Source organism: Oncorhynchus mykiss, chromosome 7 (genome assembly GCF_013265735.2).
Source record: "Oncorhynchus mykiss isolate Arlee chromosome 7, USDA_OmykA_1.1, whole genome shotgun sequence".
Lineage (NCBI taxonomy): Eukaryota > Metazoa > Chordata > Actinopteri > Salmoniformes > Salmonidae > Oncorhynchus > Oncorhynchus mykiss.
The window spans coordinates 59,719,099-59,740,081 of NC_048571.1; the positions used below are offsets into that span (position 1 = coordinate 59,719,099).

Consider the following 20,983-nt stretch of genomic DNA (forward strand, 5'->3'; position numbering starts at 1 on the left):
AATTAAAAGCTGCCTTTGTAGAAGGGTAGAAGATGTTCTACCAGGAGGGTAGAAAGGGCAGCAAGAGACAAGCCTGTATGCAGTCAACAGAGTGCTTCATTCCTCAGCAGGGTTTTGTAGAGCGGTGCTGCTGGGCACTGTATCCCTGCCTCACAGGTAGTGAGCTTTACATGATCACCTGAGCTGTAGTTGTGATCACTTAGAGATGGGTCTTCCCATTGGGTTTGGGCATCCTTCTCTGAAGGTAAATCCATTCTTTCTATTCGTGTTGGCCAATCCTCATTTTCAATTTGGTGAAAACTTGAACCTGTTGTGTCATCTGTTAAGAAATCAGTATGGCTTGTTAAACAAGTCAATGGACAATTTAGAACAAAACACCATACTGCATGGATGCTCCTAATAATATGTAATAATCATAGTAATTAAGTATATATACATATTTTTTATTGAGTTGTAGAGGAAATAAATTGTGCTATTATGAGACTGCTTAGCTACAAGAGCAAGAGGGAGACACAAAATGAGAGCATGCAAACTGCTCAAGCGTTTGGCTTAACGTTACCTGTCACTGATGACTGCCTGACCAACACCCGACGCGTCTTCACGAGTGGAGTATCGTAGCCAAGCCATTTTTCTGGGTGTGGATGCTCCACTGTAAACTTATTGTCAAAGAATTGGTAGGAGCATACAAAGGGACGTTTTGGTGATTTCTTTAGATTAAACGCTTTGAGCCAGAGCCGCAAAGACTGTGTCTTTAGGAGGTGGATGCAGGTCATATGGGACTCCACAGATCGACGTAGCGGTTGTAAAAATTGCCTCCTTCATTAAATTGTGACAGCCTCGTACTGAACATATAATGATTGTCAGGGTGATTGATTTTAAGATTTTGTGCGGTTCTGTCAGTGTAAAACGTTCAAGCTCTCAAAGGAAAGTACCACTTTTGCATGCGCTAGCGTCACGCGAATGTTGCCGGAAATAGAAACACTATTGCAACGAACTCGCAGTGACGTTCTTGAATAAGGCGACTACGTTCCATTTTTTCTGCATCAGAATATAAACGAACTGGACCGGAAGCATGGGTGCCGACCGTACATTTCACAACAATGAGAGTTTTTAGAAAACTAATTCGTTTTCAAAATCATGGGCAATTCAGCTAAGCACTCACCATTTTGAACAGGACCTGAGGGATGGGTGCCGACCGAATTATATCTCTCTAGCAACCCTGGATGTTGTGAATGACACAGAAAGCACTCATATGTATTTGTTTTTAATATATAGTTTGCATAATTATGCTATTATCAAATAAATCAAATGTTTACTTATTTTAGTTCTACAAAATAACAATACTATTTTTCTGCGGAAGGATATGTATGTATGTATTGCTAATAATAGACGTAATTTCCCCATTATGCATTTCCATTAATCCGCAATTTACAAACATTTGTTTGTACAATCGAAGTTTCTTTGTTGATCTTACAAATTGACTGGCGCTTCGCTTCGGCATTCCAATACTTTCCTTTCAATGCTAATTGTAAATTATTTCAATTTGCTAGAGAGTAAAAGACAGCGAGAAATGTCTCCCAAGAAAGGGCACATTTGCCATTATGTTACGCAAATTACGCTTGCTTTATTTGCATAATGTATCGTTTCTGCAACTGGGTATTGATAAACCTACTTTGCACATTATCACAAGATACTAAATTAATTCATTTTATGATATTGTTCATTCATTGATAATGATTGCTTTGTCGATGCATAGCATTTTTCCTAGCACTTTATTTTTGGCACATTGGCGGCGCGGTAAGTGCAGTCTGGCGCGCCCCCTGGGTGGGTTTAACTCCTAGAATGTTGCTAGGAGACCAAACACAAACTCATTTTGTGGAGATCCCGCTATCATATCTCTAGAATTCACACAGGTAAGACATCGCATCATGTTAGTTGTCGCAAATACAATTACGGGGTGTTTGTAAACTGCATGGACATGGCAGGCTCTGGACAAGACCATATGACAGTAGCTAGGCATTGGTCATGAGTTTTCTTTACTATGCGTTTGCTTGGTTATTGGACAATGACAACCAACTTGATATTAATTAAATGTTTAGGCTGTTTTGTGTGGGTTCCTCATTTTTTTAAAGTATGTCTGTCTTACCTCTTAAGTCTTGGCTTCCCATTCTGAATGAAGAGAGCGAAGTGGGCCAAGTGACACCAAAACAGCACCCCAGGAGGAGCTTGAGAGAGGAACCATGCCAAAGAAGGGTGCAAAAAAGGGGGGAGCAGGGAAGCAGGCAGGGATGACGGAGGAAGAGAGACTCTTGTACATGCAGCAGAGGGCCCAGGCAGAGGACGAGATGGCCAAAAGGAAGGAAGACATGCTAACTCAATTTCTCAAAGTACGTTCAAGAATGTAACCCAATGAAAAGTCACACAGCCTGATGCAACTTGTTAAGCCTATTCTATTCTCAAAATGTCCTTGCATGACCTCTAAGTACTGTCCCCATCATCTCTACCCGTAATGCAACCAGGATAAGCTGCAGAAGGAGGAGCGCAACAGTGCAGTGAACCTGCACAAGTTGACGCAGCAGTGGCGAGCAGTTCTCCGCCAGACACGGGCAGCTGAACTGCGCAGTGACATTGCTGTGCTCAGCCAGACCTTTGAGAGGGTGCTGGACCGGAAGGACAGTGTCATCAAGGTTAGGTATTTATTTATTTCCACAAGCATCTGTGAGAGACTTCTTCTTGGTGTGTGTAAGAGACTCAGAAGGCTGCTGAGGGGAGGACGGCTCATAATAATGGCTGGAATGGAGTGGTTTCAAACACATGGAAACCATGTGCTTGATGTCTTCGAAACCATTCCATGAATTCTGTTCCAGCCATTACGTCCTCCCAAATGTAGGTATCTCCGGGCGCCTGTGGTGTGACAGTCTATATCTCTCTCTCTGCTGTAGTGTTTGGTGTGTGACCTGAGTGAGGCAGAGCAGCAGTCAGCCCAGGCCCTGCGCTCTCACCTGGAGTGTGTGGACTGCCTGCTGGCCCTGCAGAAGGGTAGGCTGGCATCCCTGGAGCAGCAGTGGAACAGCGGCCTGGAGGGACTGAGCTACGAATTCAATTCTGAGAGGTGTGTGTAAAACCTTCTCACACACACCATGACAGATAGACCTATCCATCCAGTTCTCTAATAGACAGCCAGAGACACTATACACAGTTCTGCACAACAATTAATAACTGAATTATGCTGCACAAAACTATTTAGATGAAAAGATTTTGTAACCTTGATGCAAGTTTGATATTTACTAGATATGTGTTATATGCGAATTGACAGCTGCGTGTGTGTCACAGGCGACCGGTGGCACCTTAATTGGGGAGGACGGGCTCATAGTAATGGATGTAACGGAGTAAATGGAATGGTGTGGAACACATCATTTCCATGTGTTTGATACCATTCAGTCCATTCCAGCCATTACACACGATTCCAGACATTGTTATGAGCAGTCCTCCCCTCAGCAGCCTCCTGTTGTGTGTGTGTGGGTGATAGTGTGTGTGTGAGAGTGTGTATCTTAAATAATTCCACCCCCCCCCCCCAAAAAAAAAAAAAAAAAAAACTTTGCCTTTGGTGAACTAACACTCACACTTGACTTTTTCCTACTAGTACTGACTTTGTTGATAGCTTTTTTATTGTGGAAAATTGTACTTACTATGACTAAGATATGTGGTTGTCTCACCTAGCTGTCTTAAGATGAATGCACTAACTATAAATCGCTCTGGATAAGAGTGTCTGCTAAATGACTTAAATGTGTGTGTGTGTGTGTTTCCCAGGGAGCAGATCCTGTCCCAGCACCAGCAGGAGTGTGCTTACCTGGAGGATGTGACCTTTGCCATGGAGCAGTTCTACATGGAGGTAGACGGGGAGGCTCGCCAGGACTACCAGAGCACCAGAGACGACATCAAGAACAGGGTAGGGGTCTGGCTCAGACAACCAGCATCAGTTGTTTTTCCCTCTGGTGGGCCTCTTTCATTTCCCCTCTCTCCATTTGCAGATCCTCACAATTGGTCTAGGATCATTTCTCCTCTTTAGCGTGCTAGCAGATACCCATAGACTTCCAGCCATTGGGCTAACGCTAGTTAGCATTGTCTTACAAAACTACTTCTAACTTCCTTCATACTGGACACAGACATAAAAATGGTATCCACGAGTTCATCTGAGTTCATCATTTGGGGAAGTAGATAAAGGGCCTCATTGCCAAAATCCCGAAGTATCCCTTTAACCTTAATCGTTATGAACAACAGAACAAAACAAGCCTTGAACCAGCTGTTAGGGGATGTTGTGTGAGCTGGCTTACATTCCCTGTCTGGGATCTCCTTTCCCTCTCCCATTAGAACATAGAGGAGAAACATGCGTTGAGGATCCAGTTAGAGGGGACGGTGGAGGGCCTGTGGCGTCAGTTCCAACAGGCCCTACGCAGCTACAATGAGGCTACAGAGGACCGTCACATCGCCTTTGAGTCGTTGAGGACCCGCGACCAGCGCAGTGCCCAGGAGATCGACACGCAGATGAGGAGGCTGCAGAAGATGCAGGTCAGTGTTGGGCTACAGAGACTACTTTTCCAATGGGGGCCGATTCAGACGTAGGAAATCTATGCCCTTTTAACATGTTTTGATTGAAACACTTCTCAGTATTTGGTATTCAGACTTACCGTATGCAGGTGTGCAACAAACTCTGTGGGTGTGCCTCCAATATCCGCACATAATACATTTAATTAAACTGCTGAAAACCCTCCCACTTGTTGGCCAACAGATTTTCTCATGGAGTTTTCATTTAATAGGATTTTCAGTACATTTATCAAAAGCCATCCCGTTAAATACAGTGTACCTTTTAATTATAATTTTCTCAAGACTCACTAGAATATATATCTAGAGAACGGGTTCTGAGTATTAGAGATCAATGAAGAAAGCCATCAAAATATGTTAATCATATTAGTCTCCGTTTAGTAGATTTAAAAATCTGTTGATTATTTAGGATTAGGAAAGTATTTATGGATCTACATAATACATTTTTTAAAAATGGTTTGGAGTGCCTTTATGCACAACGCATATTGATTAATCAAAAATACATAGGTTTGGTTCATCCTGAAAGTTGCCATATTCAGTTGTTCAAACCATGAAATATTGGAAGGGGAGAAAAGTGTAGTCATATAAATCTACCTTAATCCTCACTGATGATGGAACTGTGATGACAACAGTCCAGTTGTCGTGAACCGTGCGCCAAGCTCCAGGTTTAAACTGCCACATTTGGTCTTCCTTCCATAATTATTCAAATAGGCTACATGTCCCAAAATATTGGACAACTTGTAAATAAAAATGATTTACTACTGCTAGCGACCCTCCGCAACAACCACATGGACAGGACAGCGTTTAGAGGAAACAAATAAAGGTCGGCAAAATCAAACAATGGAATGAAGGGAATTAATATGTGTGGTTATTACTTATGGTCGCTACCAATAGAACATTGGAGGAAACAGGAAAAGTTGGGGAATATGATTAAAACATTCTAGAGCGCACAAAGGTACAGTTTGGCATGACTGTCATTCTGCTCGGCTATGCATTTCCAAGATTTATCCTTAAAAGTTAAGGCCATACGATTTAAATTATGCATAGCGGCACAACATTTCGTACTGTGGGAAAGGAGCATAAATACCTGTCATGTTGATAAGCTTTTCAGTTTGCAGCCATATTACTGATTTCAAATTTGTCTCCAGCGATCATAAATTAAAATAAACCAATTGTTATTTATATTTACAATCCCCTTATCCAAACGGATTACTCATTTACCTAGCTCTTTATTAATTTATGAATTACAGTGCATGGAGAATGGCGTTATTACTATCGGGTAAAAATAAAGTCGTTTTTTTTTAAAAACTTGGAACCGACGGGTTGCTTGACCTTATTCATGGTTTCCTCGCAAGTAAAGGGGGTGAAATTATAAGGGAATTAAGATCAAGGTCAGAATACGCAGAGAAAAATGCAGAAAAAGGGAATTAAGTTCCATTTACAGGCACGTAACTCGGGTCTGAATTCCTCCTATGTAGAATACAGGGTCAAGAGGACTACTCTGAGCAACAGTCTACCATATGAAAATAGAATGCTTATATTGCTCATCTGTTATATATGATTGTATTATTAACTTTATTTGAATACAGTATTCATGCATGCCCTCTGTGTATGTCAGCATGAGTGCTCGTTTCCCACTGTATTGGTGTCTCTCCCCTCCAGGACTCCATATCTGCTCTGCGCTCTAGGCTGAACTCCAGCCAGAAGGAGAGTGAGGGGGCAGCACGGGGCCTGAGGGCGGCCAGGGAGGAGGTGACCCTGCAGGCTCGCCAGCTCAAGGCCCAGCTGAGCCGTGCCCGCACAGCCGAGAGGAACCAGCTCACCAACCTCACCGTGCACAGCAACGCCGCTGCCAAGAACCTACAGGGCATCATCACTAAGGTGCTAACGTTAATGCATGTAGACACATACAGTATGTACATTTTGCAACCAAACATACACAGCACACTTATGCATGTGTACTGACTCACATTCACTTCCTATGAATTCTCACACCCTGTCCTGTGATGTTGTGGATCAGGGGGAGAGGTTGCTGCGTCTGGCTGAGATGTGTCGTAAACTGGAGACAGAACATGAGAAAGTCCTGCCCTTCTACACCTCATCTCTCACTGCTGAGGAAGAGAGCCAGGAGAGAGCTAATGCTATGGAGCCTCCATCTGAGGAGCTGGCACAGGTATAGATAGTACTGTATTATACACACACTGATCTGATCTGTGACTCCCACCCAACTTCTCATTTGTAACCCGGTGTGCTCAGGCCATGCTGGACTACCTGGTTCTGGAGCGGTTCTGGCAGCGTTATAACAAGGTTCTGCTGGAGCGGCTGTGTTTGGAACGAGAGAGAGGAGCTCTGACCCAGGAGAACCAGCAACTGCGGATCTTACTGCGCCAGTACCTGGATGGCATCTCCGTTAGTGACGAGATCCTCCGCCATCGCAACCCCCTGCTGATGGTGTCACGGCCCACCCTCGCCGTTCAACCCACTGCTGATGCCCAACGCAAGCGCCACACTGTCATTGAGGCAGCACATGTTGTGCAGCGCACGCTGTAGACTCAATAACAGGCTCACATCACACACCATCACTCCTAGGTTAACTTCAAACTGCCAGAATGCACTCCTTCTGACAGAACTCAATTCCTTATTCTATTTGTGTGTTACTTCTTTCTACCAGGTGTCTTACAATATCCATCAAATAAAAGAGGACTATTCCATCCGATAATAACAACGTTTCCTTGTTGTTTTTACATTTTATTATTTAAATAGTTCTGTGAGTTTCCTTTATTTATTCTTTCTCTTCTTGGCCTTCTTGCCTGGCCGCTGGGCATTGGCCTTGTTATAGAGGTAGAGGCCCACCATGCCCAGCAGAGTGGGAACCAGGCCCAGACACACTAGAGGGAAGACATCATTCACCATCTTCTGCCATGGGGTTACCTGGATCAGTGACATCACCTCCACTTCAAACTCTAGGGCAGCATCAGCTAACAGGACAGAGGGAAGAAGAGTGAGAGAGGATCAACTACTGAGTTGTGTGTGTTGCTGTGCTCAGCCAGACCTTTGAAAAGGTGCTGGACTAGCTAGACAGTTATCAAGGTGAGACATTTATTGCTGTATTTATTATTGTGTGTGTATGCAGATGTGTTTAAGTACCTGGGATGGTGGGAGGGTATCCTCGCTTTCCATAGGCAAGGTGTGGTGGAATAGTGGTCTTGATTTTTTGTCTAGAGGACCATAAGACAGAACAAGGTTATTCTCATAGATTTATGTTATCCACTATTTGTGACATTTTACCAAAGTAATTTGAGACAGGATCTTTGATTTGCTTCACATAGTGGTAATATCGATATTTGAAACATTGTCCTTGCTTAGCCAAGTCATATTGAATTCCTAGTGGAAGTGGTTCTAAATGAATGTAGTCCACTTCAAAATGTTGTATTGGCAGACCTTGACTGTTTACTTACCCTTCACAAACTCCTACCAAGCTCTGTTCCAGACCTGTTGGAGATACAGTATCCCAGTGAATGATGCAATAACAAACACTGCACTGCAAGTGTGAGCTATATTTGAAGGTATATTTAAACAATAAGGCACGAAGGGGTGCGGTATATGGCCAATATACCACTAAGGGCTGGATACAGCCCACATACCACAAACCCCCCAGGTGCATTATTGTTATTATGAACTGGTTACCAACCTAATTAGAACAGTAAAAAGAAATGTTGTCATACCTGTGGTATAAGGTCTGATATACCACAGCTGTCATGCAATCAGCACTCAGGGCTAGAACCACCCAGTTTAGAATACTGTTAACTTAAGCTAGTGTTCCTGTTTTGTGTGATCAATATATTGTCAAACTGTCTTTTTGAATGGTTGTGATTTTACCAGGGATAACAGTCCTCTTTCCCAGCACAACAACAAGGGGGTCCCGGGACAGTGATGAGTCAATCACCTTGCCATCTGCCAGCAGTTTACCCTGTTCAGAGCATTGGAACAATATGGTAGGTGCATGTTAAGAGATTTTGCACCTAAGCTGTGATTCTAATCTAAATAGAAGGTTAAGATGCATATCCCGTTCAAGTCACAGTAAATTGTGAAACACTTGACATACTGTTTAACGTTATTTACAGGAGTGGCTGCACTGGGCACACTGGTTGAATCAATGACCTCGTCTGTCAATGAAGTCACATGGGACCATTCTAGCCAATGATGGCAGACACACCGGTGAACAACCAGCACAAGGGGTTTCACTAGTTAATAGCCACAGTCAAAAATGGCTTTATCGTAAAAATGAAAACAAAATGTGCTTTTTGGTTTTAATGTAAGGTTGGCAGTGTGGTTAAGATTAGAAAACGCCACCTACTGCTGAAGACAGATTTTAGGCCCAGTTATGCATCATCCTTTCTGGTTTGGTCATGTTCTCCTGCTCAGACATGACAGATCTTACAACGCCTGGTTAGGTATTTTACTTATCAAAACCACATGTTATAGAAATCTGGTAATGAGCAGGAGTGCTGACGTGTTGCAGCTCCCCCATCACACTACCTACCGAGTAGAATGTTTGGCACGCGGAAAACGTGTCCATTCATTGCACATGGGTTAAAACACGCAATTTACTTGCCATCCCAGATATGATTACAAACTAAGTGTAATGCAAAACTGAAAGTTGCTTTTATTTGACAATATTTGATTGGCACACGAATTCCCCCGTCTTTAGTGAAAAATGAACTTGCTGCTTCACACCGTGCCACATAGGCAACATCGTATCCAGTCAAATGTATCGAGGTGCAATGAATCAGCACCACTTCAACTGCAGAGAACACTTTTGACCAGATTTCATAAAAATCGACATTTGTCTCAATAAGCATGTAGGCTTATGTCAAACAGGGCGGTGCCTAGCCTACCTTTGAAATTGAAAATGTTCGTTAGGCTATTTATTTACACTCTTTTCTTACCGTATAGTGGATTTGTAGCGTGTCTCCCATTTCTGACATTATAGAGCAAGTTTCGGGTTTCACCTTATGAAGGGGGAGAAGGGGAAAAAAATCAAGTAATTTGCATTCCAAATAAATAAAATACAGTTTTATTACATAAATAAGCGATACATTATCAATGTTAACAATAACAAGCTGATATGCCTACATGGTTTCAATTTGGTCTGAATGTTGCAATGCATTGTATTCGGCACGTGCAAGAGTCGCCACTTTCCTATCGCTGCTTTGGAGAAAATAGAACTCACCAAGGTTTCCACCAATAACTCTTCCACAACATTTTGCTCGGCTTCAGCATCCTGTGCTGCAACATAAACGAAAGCAGCAAGCATGACTAGGATGACCCCAGTCTTGGCTTTCATTGTAAATCCGACCTTTTGGAAAACTATCCAACTAACTTCAGTGAAACTGTAGAGCATGCAAGCGCCGACGATTGACTATCGAAGGTAAAGCAGGCTAGACGCCGGTTAAGGCTGATGTGTTGTTATATTAGGCTATGGCGATAACAGGGCAGCCGAACCGCGGACGTTGTCCTAAAACACCTGGGTCGCCGAAGTGCCCGCCTTAAACATTCCGCCAGCAACCCAGAAGTCCCTTGCTGATGGGTAACGGTGCAGTTACATTCTTCGTGTCGGTTGAGGGCAGTTGTGAGTCTGATAAAAGCCCCAGCAGTTAGGATATGTCCTTTCAACTGGCCTAGGACCAGGCTACTTTCATCGCGATCTGAAACCTCAGATCATGGGGGTTCCCATGGTTGCTGCCCGTTGTGCTGTATCTGATTAGCGCTATAGCTTGTTTGTTTACTTTCCATACCTCACACGACAGTCACCACCGTCTATACTGACCTGTGTGCCAGCTGGACTCAATTATTTATATATAAACCCTAGATTGTTGATGTTATGGTTGACCATTGAGGCTTTGAAGCCATCGGTCCGCCATATTGGCACTCCCCAGTGCAACCTGGTCTCAGAGCAAAACGTATTATATTCTACTAAAATCCAGCACCCCATTTAGTGTGATATGTTACATTACATTGACCAACCAATGTTGTAGCGGTCGTACACTATCAAATGAATTGCAAGATGTTTAGTATCCTACATCTTGATAATTTAGTATGACATATTTTGTTTGACTGCTTTAGTATGATATGCTACGTTCGACTGCTTTAGTATGATATAAGTTTGACTGCTTTAGCATGATACGCTACGTTAGGTTAGGCATTAAGGTTAGGGCTAGGGGTTAGGTTAAAGGGTTAGCTACCATGTTAAGTAGTTGCAATGTAGCTAAAAAGTAGTAAGTAATTGCAAAGTTGCTAATTAGCTAAAATGCTATAGTTGTCTGTGATGAGATTCGAACTCACAACCTTTGGGATGCTATATTTTCGCATTATACATCCAACCACACTTCTTTCATTTTTGTCTTAAGTAATCTAATGTCAGACCAAACATAACATATCATACTAATTTCAGTGTCCTGGATTTACATAGACCAATGTAATGTAACGTAACATAAAGTAACAATTCATACTAAATGGAGTGGCACAGATTTTAAGAAAATATAAGCAGCCCTCCATAGGAATTAATGGAATTCTACAGTATTTCAATTAAAGGTTTCAAGGACAAAAGTACATGTATTAAAGCATTTTTGTTGTTGTATTTAGTAACGTTAGAAATCTCCAAAAAATTATAGCTTAAGAATTTTTTAAAATTTGTTTATCTCACAATAATATAGTTTTAAAATATTCATTAAGGTGTCTGTAATATAACACGTGGCAAAAACAAATATAGACACTAATAAATGCATTTCTATAGCTTCCAAAATATTTTTTACAAGATGGAGGCACGTTGGTTTCAACACAGCACCCCATATTAGTCATCTAGTGTATTTATGAATCATTGGCTAAAATGTAGCTCTTTAAAAGAGAAGGGTGCGATTGTGGCCCGCAATTGCAGCGTTCCTGCATTTGGGCATTGGCAGGAACCCCACTATATATACTTCTGTTGGTCCATTTTTAAAATAGGACTCCCGTACGTACACAGTCTGGAGGCGGGGGCACTCCAGTACAGTAGGTGGCAGTAATGCACCATAAAGTTGGATGGAAACCACCAATAAACCCCACAGAAGAAAGGACCGAGGTGAGTCCAGTGTTGCCAACTTAGCGATTTCTTTTTGCTATATTTAGCAAGCATTCATACCCCTCTAGCAACATTTTTTTTTTTAAATCGACTAGCGACAGATCTAGCGACTTTTTCTGGTGTTATTGGAGACTTTTGGAGACTGACGTGAAAGCACGTATCATTCTTACTCTTCTCAACGAGCAGCGGGTGCTGCCGTGGGCCCAATCCCCGTCACAAAGCACTCACAGGCAGCCCAGTCCTCGCGCAGCAGTCCCTCCCAGCTGCAGTCAGAGCAGGAGATGTTCACCCCACCGCGTCCAGAATCGCGCAAGCGGGAAGCCGATGCTGGCTGATCCCGCCCTGGCTTATATTCAGGGCGGGATGTAAATGTAAAATGTTCTTTGTCTAAAATAAATCACTGCACAAAAATAAATCACTGCATTTGACTCACACAGCCTGTCACTTACTCACCTTGCCACTGTGTGTGTGCCTCTCTGTGACATAAGCGAAACATCTAGCTGGCTAGCTCATCATGTCTCAGTCTAAAATGTACACTCAAAAATACAGAAAGGAGTGGGAATCAAACCCTAAATTCAAAGGCTGGTTGAAGCCGTTTATTGGAGATGATACACGGGCATACTGTATTGTAAGGCCGATTTCTACGCCAAACTTAGTGATGTAAAAAAACACAAAAACTCAAAAACATACTCAAAAGGCAAAGCCTTCTAACAGTTCCACCCAAAACAAGCTGCCATTTATGGTTTAAAGAATTGACTCTGCAAAAAAGGCTGAGGCCACCATGGCATTAGCTATCGCTGAACACTGTCCCATGCTGGCATGTGATCACATTGGAGAAGCACGTAGAGCTGCTTTCTCAGACTCCACTGCTGCTACCCACTTCAAAATGCACAGGACAAAGTGCACAGAAATGATTAATGGTGTTCTAGCACCCTACTTTCTGAAAAAGTTGGTCTTAGATGTGGGTGACCAGCGTTTCAGCCTCCTCGATGAGTCTACGTATGTACGTGTTTCTAAGTACCTGGGGGTTGTGATAAGGTACTTTAGTGACACCAAGCAGACAATTGTATCAACAGTTCTGTGGCTTGTTGAGTTGGAGGGAGGATATGCCAAATCTATAGCCCGTGCTGTTGTGGCTTTCCTCGAGAAGTGTTGTCTTAAGAAAGAGAAACTCCTGGGGATAGAGACCGACAATGCCTCTGTTATGACGGGGATTAACAATGGGGTCCATAAAGTGCTGAAGGAGGAGTATGGGCTCAAATATCTGATTCTTATTCACTGTGTGTGCCACTCTCTGCAGCTTGCTGTAAGTCATGCTTCCAATGACACCATCCCCCGTAGTGTGGAGTACTTGGTGCAAGAGACTTATAACTGGTTTTCAGTGTCTCCAAAGTACAGGGAAGCCTACAAGGCCATATATGAGACCATCAACTGTGGGGGGAAACCTTTACAGATAACCAAGGTGTGTGCCACATGTTGGCTCTCCATTGAACCTGCGGTTTCACGCATTTTGGACCAGTGGGAGGAGCTTAGGCTGCATTTCGCAGTCACCAAGTCCAGTGAACACTGCTACATGGCTGAGTTTTTATACTCCTGGTACAGTGAACACTGCTACATGGCTGAGGTTTTATACTCCGTGTACAGTGATCCTCAAAACATTATTGTATCTGACTTTTTTTAAGTCAGTGCTGGGTGAGGTACAGTCGTGCTGGGTGAGGTACAGTAGTGCTGGGTGAGGTACAGTAGTGCTGGGTGAGGTACAGTAGTGCTGGGTGAGGTACAGTAGTGCTGGGTGAGGTACAGTTGGCCATCAAGGCTTTTGAGGGAGAGCAAGTAGATCCTCTTAAGCTACTTGACAGCTTGGTTAGCCTGATCAAGTCTGTGAGCAGCAGGATGCTGAATCCACTAGCAAATGTTGATGTACTCAAAGGGCCAATAAGAAGCATTGTAGTACATGTCAGTTTTCAATGTGGAGGAAACTCTACAGCACAATAAGAGCCCTGGAGAAATATAAAAAATTGCCAAACTCCGTGGTTACTCCCCTGCAGAGATAGACAAGATTCATCTTAGTAAATGGAATGAGACAAAAAAAAACACACTGGGCTTCTGGAGTGAGATTTGGGAGTTCAGGGATGCAGCTGATATCAACGTGTTTCAAGAACTTGCCATGGCTGCTGTGTCTGTGTTGGATGAGCTGCACTACCTGAGCCACTTGTGTGGGTTGTAGACTCGGTCTCAAGCTACCACTAGAGTTTAAGCACCGCCAGCATTCAAACGTGACCAAAACATCAGCCAGAAAGCATAGGAACTGAGAAGTGGTCTGTGGTCACCACCTGCAGAACCACTCCTTTATTGTGTCTTGCTAAATGCCTATAATTTCCACCTGTTGTCTATTCCATTTGCACAACAGCATGTGAAATTTATTGTCAATCAGTGTTGCTTCCTAAGTGGACAGTTTGATTTCACAGAAGTGTGATTGACTTGGAGTTACATTGTGTTGTTTAAGTGTTCCCTTTATTTTTTTGAGCAGTGTATTATTACCGATATAGACATCTGTAGTGCGGACAAAACATTTTTGTCCAGCATCTCCACTTTGACAAAAAAGGTAGTTGTATAATTGAGAACAGCATCTTGCAGAATTCAATAGTTGGGGCAGCAGGTAGCCGAGTGGTTAGAGTGTCGGGCTGATAACCGAAAGGTTACTGTATAGAATACCTGAGCTGACAAGCTAAAAATCTGTCGTTCTTACCCTGAACAAGGCAGTTAACCCTTGTTTCCTGGTAGGCTGTCATTGTAACTAAGAATTAGTTCTTAACTGACTTGCCTAGTTAAATAAATGTAAAAAATATATATATTTGTTTCTCTGTGATTGTCATTTTAATGGAATCCAGAAAGAACACAACCCTGTCCTCAAACATTTACATTTAAAGGTGCAAAGTGATGAGAAAAGACACAAACATCCACCTCAATAATAATATATGTTTCTCTTGAACAAATAGCATGAAAAACAACCATTTTGTGCAGTATTAATTAACCATCCTTACTATCCCATTTAATGTCAATTTACCAGTAACTGCAGACTTAACATCACCATGAAGAAAAACGATGCACAATACATTCATTGGGTACATTGAGACATCAGATGTTTTGTGTTGTGATGATGTGTCTCAGTTGGTCGTGCATGGTGCTTGAATGCTAGGGTTGTGGGTTTGATGCCCACGGGACCAGTAAGAAAAAGTATGAATATGTATGCACTCACTACTGTAAACTGCTCTGGATGAAAGATTTTCAAGAAACTGGAAAACATATATCAAGCAAGTATTTTTATATTCCACAAGTGTTATCAGATTAGCTTTATTGTACTGATAATTATCAGACAAATGCTGGTAAACACTCAAATACATTGTTTACATATTTGACAAAAGACCAATATAGACTTCCTGCCGCTATGTGTGTGCCTATGTCTGATGTACAATTCATCACGCCAAAATCATTTGTTTTGCATTATCAGTTTGTATGCTTCAATAAGGATTTGATATATTTTGCCATTACCAGCACACCTATAAGGCATGATATGCCCATGCTTAAAGCTTTACAACCTAGTGTTTAGGTGATTGAAACTTTAAACTTCTTCACAACAGTATCTCGGACCTGCCTGGTGTGTTCCTTGTTCTTCATGATGCTCTCTGCGCTTTTGACGGACCACTGAGACTATCACAGTGCAGGTGCATTTATACGGAGACTTGATTACACACAGGTGGATTGTATTTATCATCATTAGTCATTTAGGTCAACATTGGATCATTCAGAGATCCTCACTGAACTTCTGGAGAGAGTTTGCTGCACTGAAAGTAAAGGGGCTGAATAATTTTGCACGCCCAATTTTTCAGTTTTTGATTTGTTAAAAAAGTTTGAAATATCCAATAAATGTCGTTCCACTTTATGATTGTGTCCCACTTGTTGTTGATTCTTCACAAAAAAATACAGTTTTATATCTTTATGTTTGAAGCCTGAAATGTGGCAAAAGGTCGCAAAGTTCAAGGGGGCCGAATACTTTCGCAAGGCACTGTATATTCTTTTGTTTCATAGATGTACTGGCTTGTAGCTGGCTCTAACATCACATGCATTTATGTACAATTGAATGGGGGTGTGTTGCCATGACGATGGCTCTCTGCTTGCTTCTCGTGATGAAACATACACTCCACCTTTGGGAAATAATTTTCATACTTTGACGCATTCATTTGAAAACTAAAAGCGAGATGAGCTTATTGGTCAGCATTTCTCATCTCTTGAAAAGTAGGCTAACATGCTCCTTGCTATTTTTGCTAACAGCCAAGAAGCCACCTAGGTGTAAATGGTGTCCATCCTGAATAGGCTTGGCTATAGGCTTTATCACTTGTAGACTTGAATCATATAGGCAAAATCAGGAGGATGGATAATGTTGCTGTATGAAGATAGTCTACTAGGCTAATGGTGTGAAATAGTACCCAAATGTCATACTTGAATAAAAGTAAAGATACTTTAATAGAAAATTACTAAAGTAAAAGTGAATGTCACCCAGTACAATACTACTTGAGTAAACGTCTAAAAGTATTTGGTTTTAAATATACTTAAGTATCAAAAGTAAATGTAATTGCTAAAATATACTTAAGTATCAAAATTCCTTATTAAACAAACCAGAGGGCAAGTTTTTCTTGTTTTTAATTTATTTACAGATAGCCAGGGGCACACTCCAACACTCAGACAGTTTACAATCAAAGCATTTGTGTTTAGTGAATCCGCCAGATCAGAGGCACCAGGGACAGGGCCATAGAGATCCTATTCTAATTTCACATTTTATGGACAAGACAACATGCGACACAACAGGGCAATGACAGCCAATGCTCACTTCTCCCTCTGGATTAAAAAAACAAAATACACAGCAATTATAATATAAATTCACCAATTATGCTATTCTTGATGACATCAGATGTAGGGAGGGTATTAATGTAAAGACAAAGACAGTCCAAAATAAACATGCAGCCTCAAGGAAAGCTGCTGGGTCACACCACGAGTAAGTGCCTTTTTGCGTCCCTTTGATATTTTAAGTAGAAATTGTTTACAAATATTACATTTGAGAAGCCTGGTATATTAAATGAAGTTGTCTTTTGCATAGAACACATTCAATAACTTAGATTTTATATTAATAAAGACTTGCTAAAGTGCCAAAATTCAGCATCCTCTGTGACTTTTAGGAAGATTTTAACCCACTTAATCACAATATTTATCCATGTTTTCACTATGATTGTTAAGGCCTATTTATTTTGTTGATTTGACAAAGTCATTTCTGAAGATGTATTTATTTCATGTGATTAGTGATTCATTTTACGGTGAGCTGGTTCTACTCCTTTGGCCGTTTTGTGGTGAAAAACTGAGCGTGTAGAGTGCATAACACGTCAACTGTTACCCATAGATGTGAAGCTTCCATTTAATTGCCTCTCCCTGTTGCACACACCAAGCTTCCTTCCCCCTGTCACAAGGCGATTCATGGATGATTGAAGATGAAATAGTCAACTCTTTTGTTACCTTATTTGGCACTTACTATGGTCCTTTGTTATTCAACATTTTTTAAATATGAATATATGATCTTTATGACAGAATATAAAAATGAGGTGAAATAAATAAAAAGAGAGAGAGAGACTGTCTCTAGCTGTCTGTCTCTGTGTCTTTGTGAGATAAAGCCAATTAAAGATCTTCAATAACTTGCAAAGTGGGAGTGTGTGTGTTTGTGATTTCAAATCTGCCTGGTTGGGAAATGTGTGTTGGATTCTGATGTACTGTGTTTGATTCTGCTTTATTTTTGTCTCTATTGATCCATCAAAAAAGTTGAGTTTATTTTATCTTTCCTCCTCTGCATACACAGTACATCAACCTGATCTACATTGGTTACCCTGGTGAAAAGTTTAACATTTAATAAATGTATTTGCTTCTCTCAGCCCTACCTACTGAACGCCAGTCAGCCATTCGCTGGGAGCTGCCATCAAATCCTAACCCAATCCAAGAGCACTCTCAGAACCATGGGAGGAGAGGAAAGCCAAGCTGTCACCATCATGAGGAATATTTTTGGGAATCTGCTAAAGAGTCTTATAGGGAATATTGGTATGTACTCACAGACACACAGTACAGACTCACAAACACTCCCCCTTTCTCTTGCACACAGGCATACATGATAAGAGGACACCTAAATCAATTTCAATGAACGGTTTACACTAAAGTCCAAGTTCTCCACTTACTGTACCTCATCTTTGAATCAGGCTCTCTGTCATGTGTATGGAATATGGAATGGCCCATACTGTGCTGAATGTTAGTTTTACAATAAGGCTGTAGTGTTACTACTGTAGTGTGTTCCTCCCCACAGGGTTTAATATGGAGACAGTGGATTACAAGAACATCCGCTTCATTTTATGAGACGTGGACGGCCAGGACAAGATCCGCCCACTCTGGAGACGATACTTCCAGAACACACAGGGTGAGCTACATTCAAACATCCATTCACTGAAGTATTGTGATGAGCCTTAGGTTCAACTTTGGCAATGACATTCCCCCTATGAACCCTTCATCGCTCTCTCTCTTTCTCTTGCTTTGTCTTTCTCGCTCTCAATCTGTCACGTTCTGACCATCGTTCGTATGTGTTTTCCTTGTTTTAGTGTTTGTCAGGACGTGAGCTGGGTGGGCATTCTATGTTGTGTGTCTGGTTTGTCTATTTCTATGTTTGGCCTGATATGGTTCTCAATCAGAGGCAGGTGTTAGTCATTGTCTCTGATTGGGAACCATATTTAGGTAGCCTGTTTTGTGTTGGGTTTTGTGGGTGATTGTTCCTGTCTCTGTGTTTGCACCAGATAGGACTGTTTAGGTTTTCGCACATTTATTGTTTTGTTAGTTATTTCATGTATAGTTCCTTTATTAAAGAACATGAATAACCACCGCGCTGCATTTTGGTCCGCCTCTCCTTCACCACAGGAAAACCCTTACACAATCCTCTCTCTCAGGTCTGATCTTGGTGGTGGACAGTAATGACAGGGAGCGAGTCAATCAATCAAATGTATTTATAAAACCCTTCTTACATCAGCTGATGTCTAAAACCCCAAACAGAACATGGCCAAGATGTTCAAATGTTCATAGATGACCAGCAGGGTCAAATAATTATAATCACAGTGGTTGTCGAGGGTGCAACAGGTCAGCACCTCTGGAGTAAATGTCAGTTGGTATTTCATAGCCGATCATTCAGAGTATCTCTACTGGGTCCTGCTGTTTTCAACTCTCTAGAGACAGCAGGTCTGGGATAGGTAGAACGTCCGGTGAACAGGTCAGAGTTCCATAGCGCCATAGCCCCTCATTCCAGAGGCGCCAGAGCTCCTCAGTCCAGCGTTGCCAGAGCCTTCCTCTCTAGGGCCGCCGGAGCTTCCCGTCTGCCCAGCGCCGCCAGTGTCGCCAGTCTGCCCAGCGCCGCCAGTGTCGCCAGTCTGCCCAGCGCCGCCAGTGTCGCCAGTCTGCCCAGCGCCGCCAGTGTCGCCAGTCTGCCCAGCGCCGCCAGTGTCGCCAGTCTGCCCAGCGTCGCAAGTGTCGCCAGTCTGCCCAGCGTCGCCAGTCTGCCCAGCGTCGCCAGTCTGCCCAGCGCCGCCAGTCTGCCCGGCGCCGCCAGTTCCGCCAGTCTGCCCGGCGCCGCCAGTTCCGCCAGTCTGCCCGGCGCCGCCAGTTCCGCCAGTCTGCCCGGCGCCGCCAGTTCCGCCAGTCTGCCCGGCGCCGCCAGTTCCGCCAGTCTGCCCGGCGCCGCCAGTTCCGCCAGTCTGCCCGGCGCCGCCAGGTCTGCCCGGCGCCGCCAGTTCCGCCAGTCTGCCCGGCGCCGCCAGTGCCGCCAGTCTGCCCGGCGCCGCCAGTGCCGCCAGTCTGCCCGGCGCCGCCAGTGCCGCCAGTCTGCCCGGCGCCGCCAGTGCCGCCAGTCTGCCCGGCGCCGCCAGTGCCGCCAGTCTGCCCGGCGCCGCCAGTGCCGCCAGTCTGCCCGGCGCCGCCAGTGCCGCCAGTCTGCCCGGAGCCGCCAGTGCCGCCAGTCAGCCAGGAGCCGCCAGTGCCGCCAGTCAGCCAGGGTCAGCCAGGAGCCGCCAGTCAGCCAGGATCCGCCAGAGACGCCAGTCTGCCAGGATCAGTTAGATCCGCCAGTCAGCCAGGATCCGCAGTCAGCCAGGATCTGCCAGAACTGCCAGTCAGCCAGGATCTGCCAGAACTGCCAGTCAGCCAGGATCCGCAGTCAGCCAGGATCCGCAGTCAGCCAGGATCTGCCAGAACTGCCAGTCAGCCAGGATCTGCCAGAACTGCCAGTCAGCCAGGGTCCGCCAGTCTGCCAGGATCCGCCAGTCTGCCAGGATCCGCCAGTCTGCCAGGATCCACCAGTCTGCCAGGATCCGCCAGTCAGCCAGGATCTGCTAGATCCATCAACCTGCCTGAGCTTCCCCTCAGTCCCGAGCTTCCCCTCAGTCCAGTGGGGCCCGTTGTTAGGTTTCCTAGGCCAAGGTTAGCGGCGAGGGTCGCCACTCAAGGGACGCTATGGAGGTGGACTAAGACAATTATGGAGTGGGGTCCACGTCCAGCGCCAGAGCCGCCACCACGGACAGGTGCCCACCCAGACCCTCCCCTATAGGTTTAGGTTGTGCGTTCGGAGTCCGCACCTTGGGGGGGGTAGTACTGTCACGTTCTGACCATCGTTCGTATGTGTTTTCCTTGTTTTAGTGTTGGTCAGGACGTGAGCTGGGTGGGCATTCTATGTTGTGTGTCTGGTTTGTCTATTTCTATGTTTGGCCTGATATGGTTCTCAATCAGAGGCAGGTGTTAGTCATTGTCTCTGATTGGGAACCATATTTAGGTAGCCTGTTTTGTGTTGGGTTTTGTGGGTGATTGTTCCTGTCTCTGTGTTTGCACCAGATAGGACTGTTTAGGTTTTCGCACATTTATTGTTTTGTTAGTTATTTCATGTATAGTTCCTTTATTAAAGAACATGAATAACCACCGCGCTGCATTTTGGTCCGCCTCTCCTTCACCACAGGAAAACCCTTACACAATCCTCTCTCTCAGGTCTGATCTTGGTGGTGGACAGTAATGACAGGGAGCGAGTCAATCAATCAAATGTATTTATAAAACCCTTCTTACATCAGCTGATGTCTAAAACCCCAAACAGAACATGGCCAAGATGTTCAAATGTTCATAGATGACCAGCAGGGTCAAATAATT

General features: G+C 43.6%; 2 protein-coding genes across 4 annotated transcripts; one reads left to right on the forward strand and one right to left on the reverse strand.

The window, feature by feature from the left end:
• The first annotated feature begins 539 nt into the window (after positions 1 to 539).
• On the forward strand, positions 540 to 7,320 carry ccdc65 (coiled-coil domain containing 65). 3 transcript variants are annotated; one of them, XM_036983671.1, is made up of 9 exons: positions 540 to 674; positions 2,155 to 2,387; positions 2,520 to 2,687; positions 2,943 to 3,112; positions 3,811 to 3,949; positions 4,372 to 4,569; positions 6,265 to 6,483; positions 6,623 to 6,775; positions 6,859 to 7,320. In XM_036983671.1, exons 2-9 carry the CDS (start codon positions 2,241 to 2,243, stop codon positions 7,150 to 7,152), a joined length of 1,488 nt encoding a protein of 495 aa, XP_036839566.1. In that variant the 5' UTR covers positions 540 to 674; positions 2,155 to 2,240; the 3' UTR covers positions 7,153 to 7,320. The 3 variants fall into 3 exon arrangements, with proteins under 3 accessions (XP_036839566.1, XP_036839565.1, XP_036839567.1); XM_036983670.1 differs by lacking the exon at positions 540 to 674 and adding an exon at positions 1,554 to 1,913; XM_036983672.1 differs by lacking the exon at positions 540 to 674 and adding an exon at positions 1,554 to 1,913 and having other exon boundaries at positions 2,180 to 2,387.
• LOC110528124 (peptidyl-prolyl cis-trans isomerase FKBP11) lies at positions 7,314 to 10,315 on the reverse strand. The gene is made up of 6 exons (XM_021609948.2): positions 9,836 to 10,315; positions 9,552 to 9,614; positions 8,482 to 8,572; positions 8,061 to 8,094; positions 7,750 to 7,820; positions 7,314 to 7,580 (listed from the first exon to the last, which is right to left on the reverse strand). The coding sequence occupies exons 1-6, from the start codon at positions 10,004 to 10,006 to the stop codon at positions 7,381 to 7,383; spliced, it is 630 nt and encodes a 209-aa protein (XP_021465623.2). The 5' UTR covers positions 10,007 to 10,315; the 3' UTR covers positions 7,314 to 7,380.
• Positions 10,316 to 20,983: the final 10,668 nt, after the last annotated feature.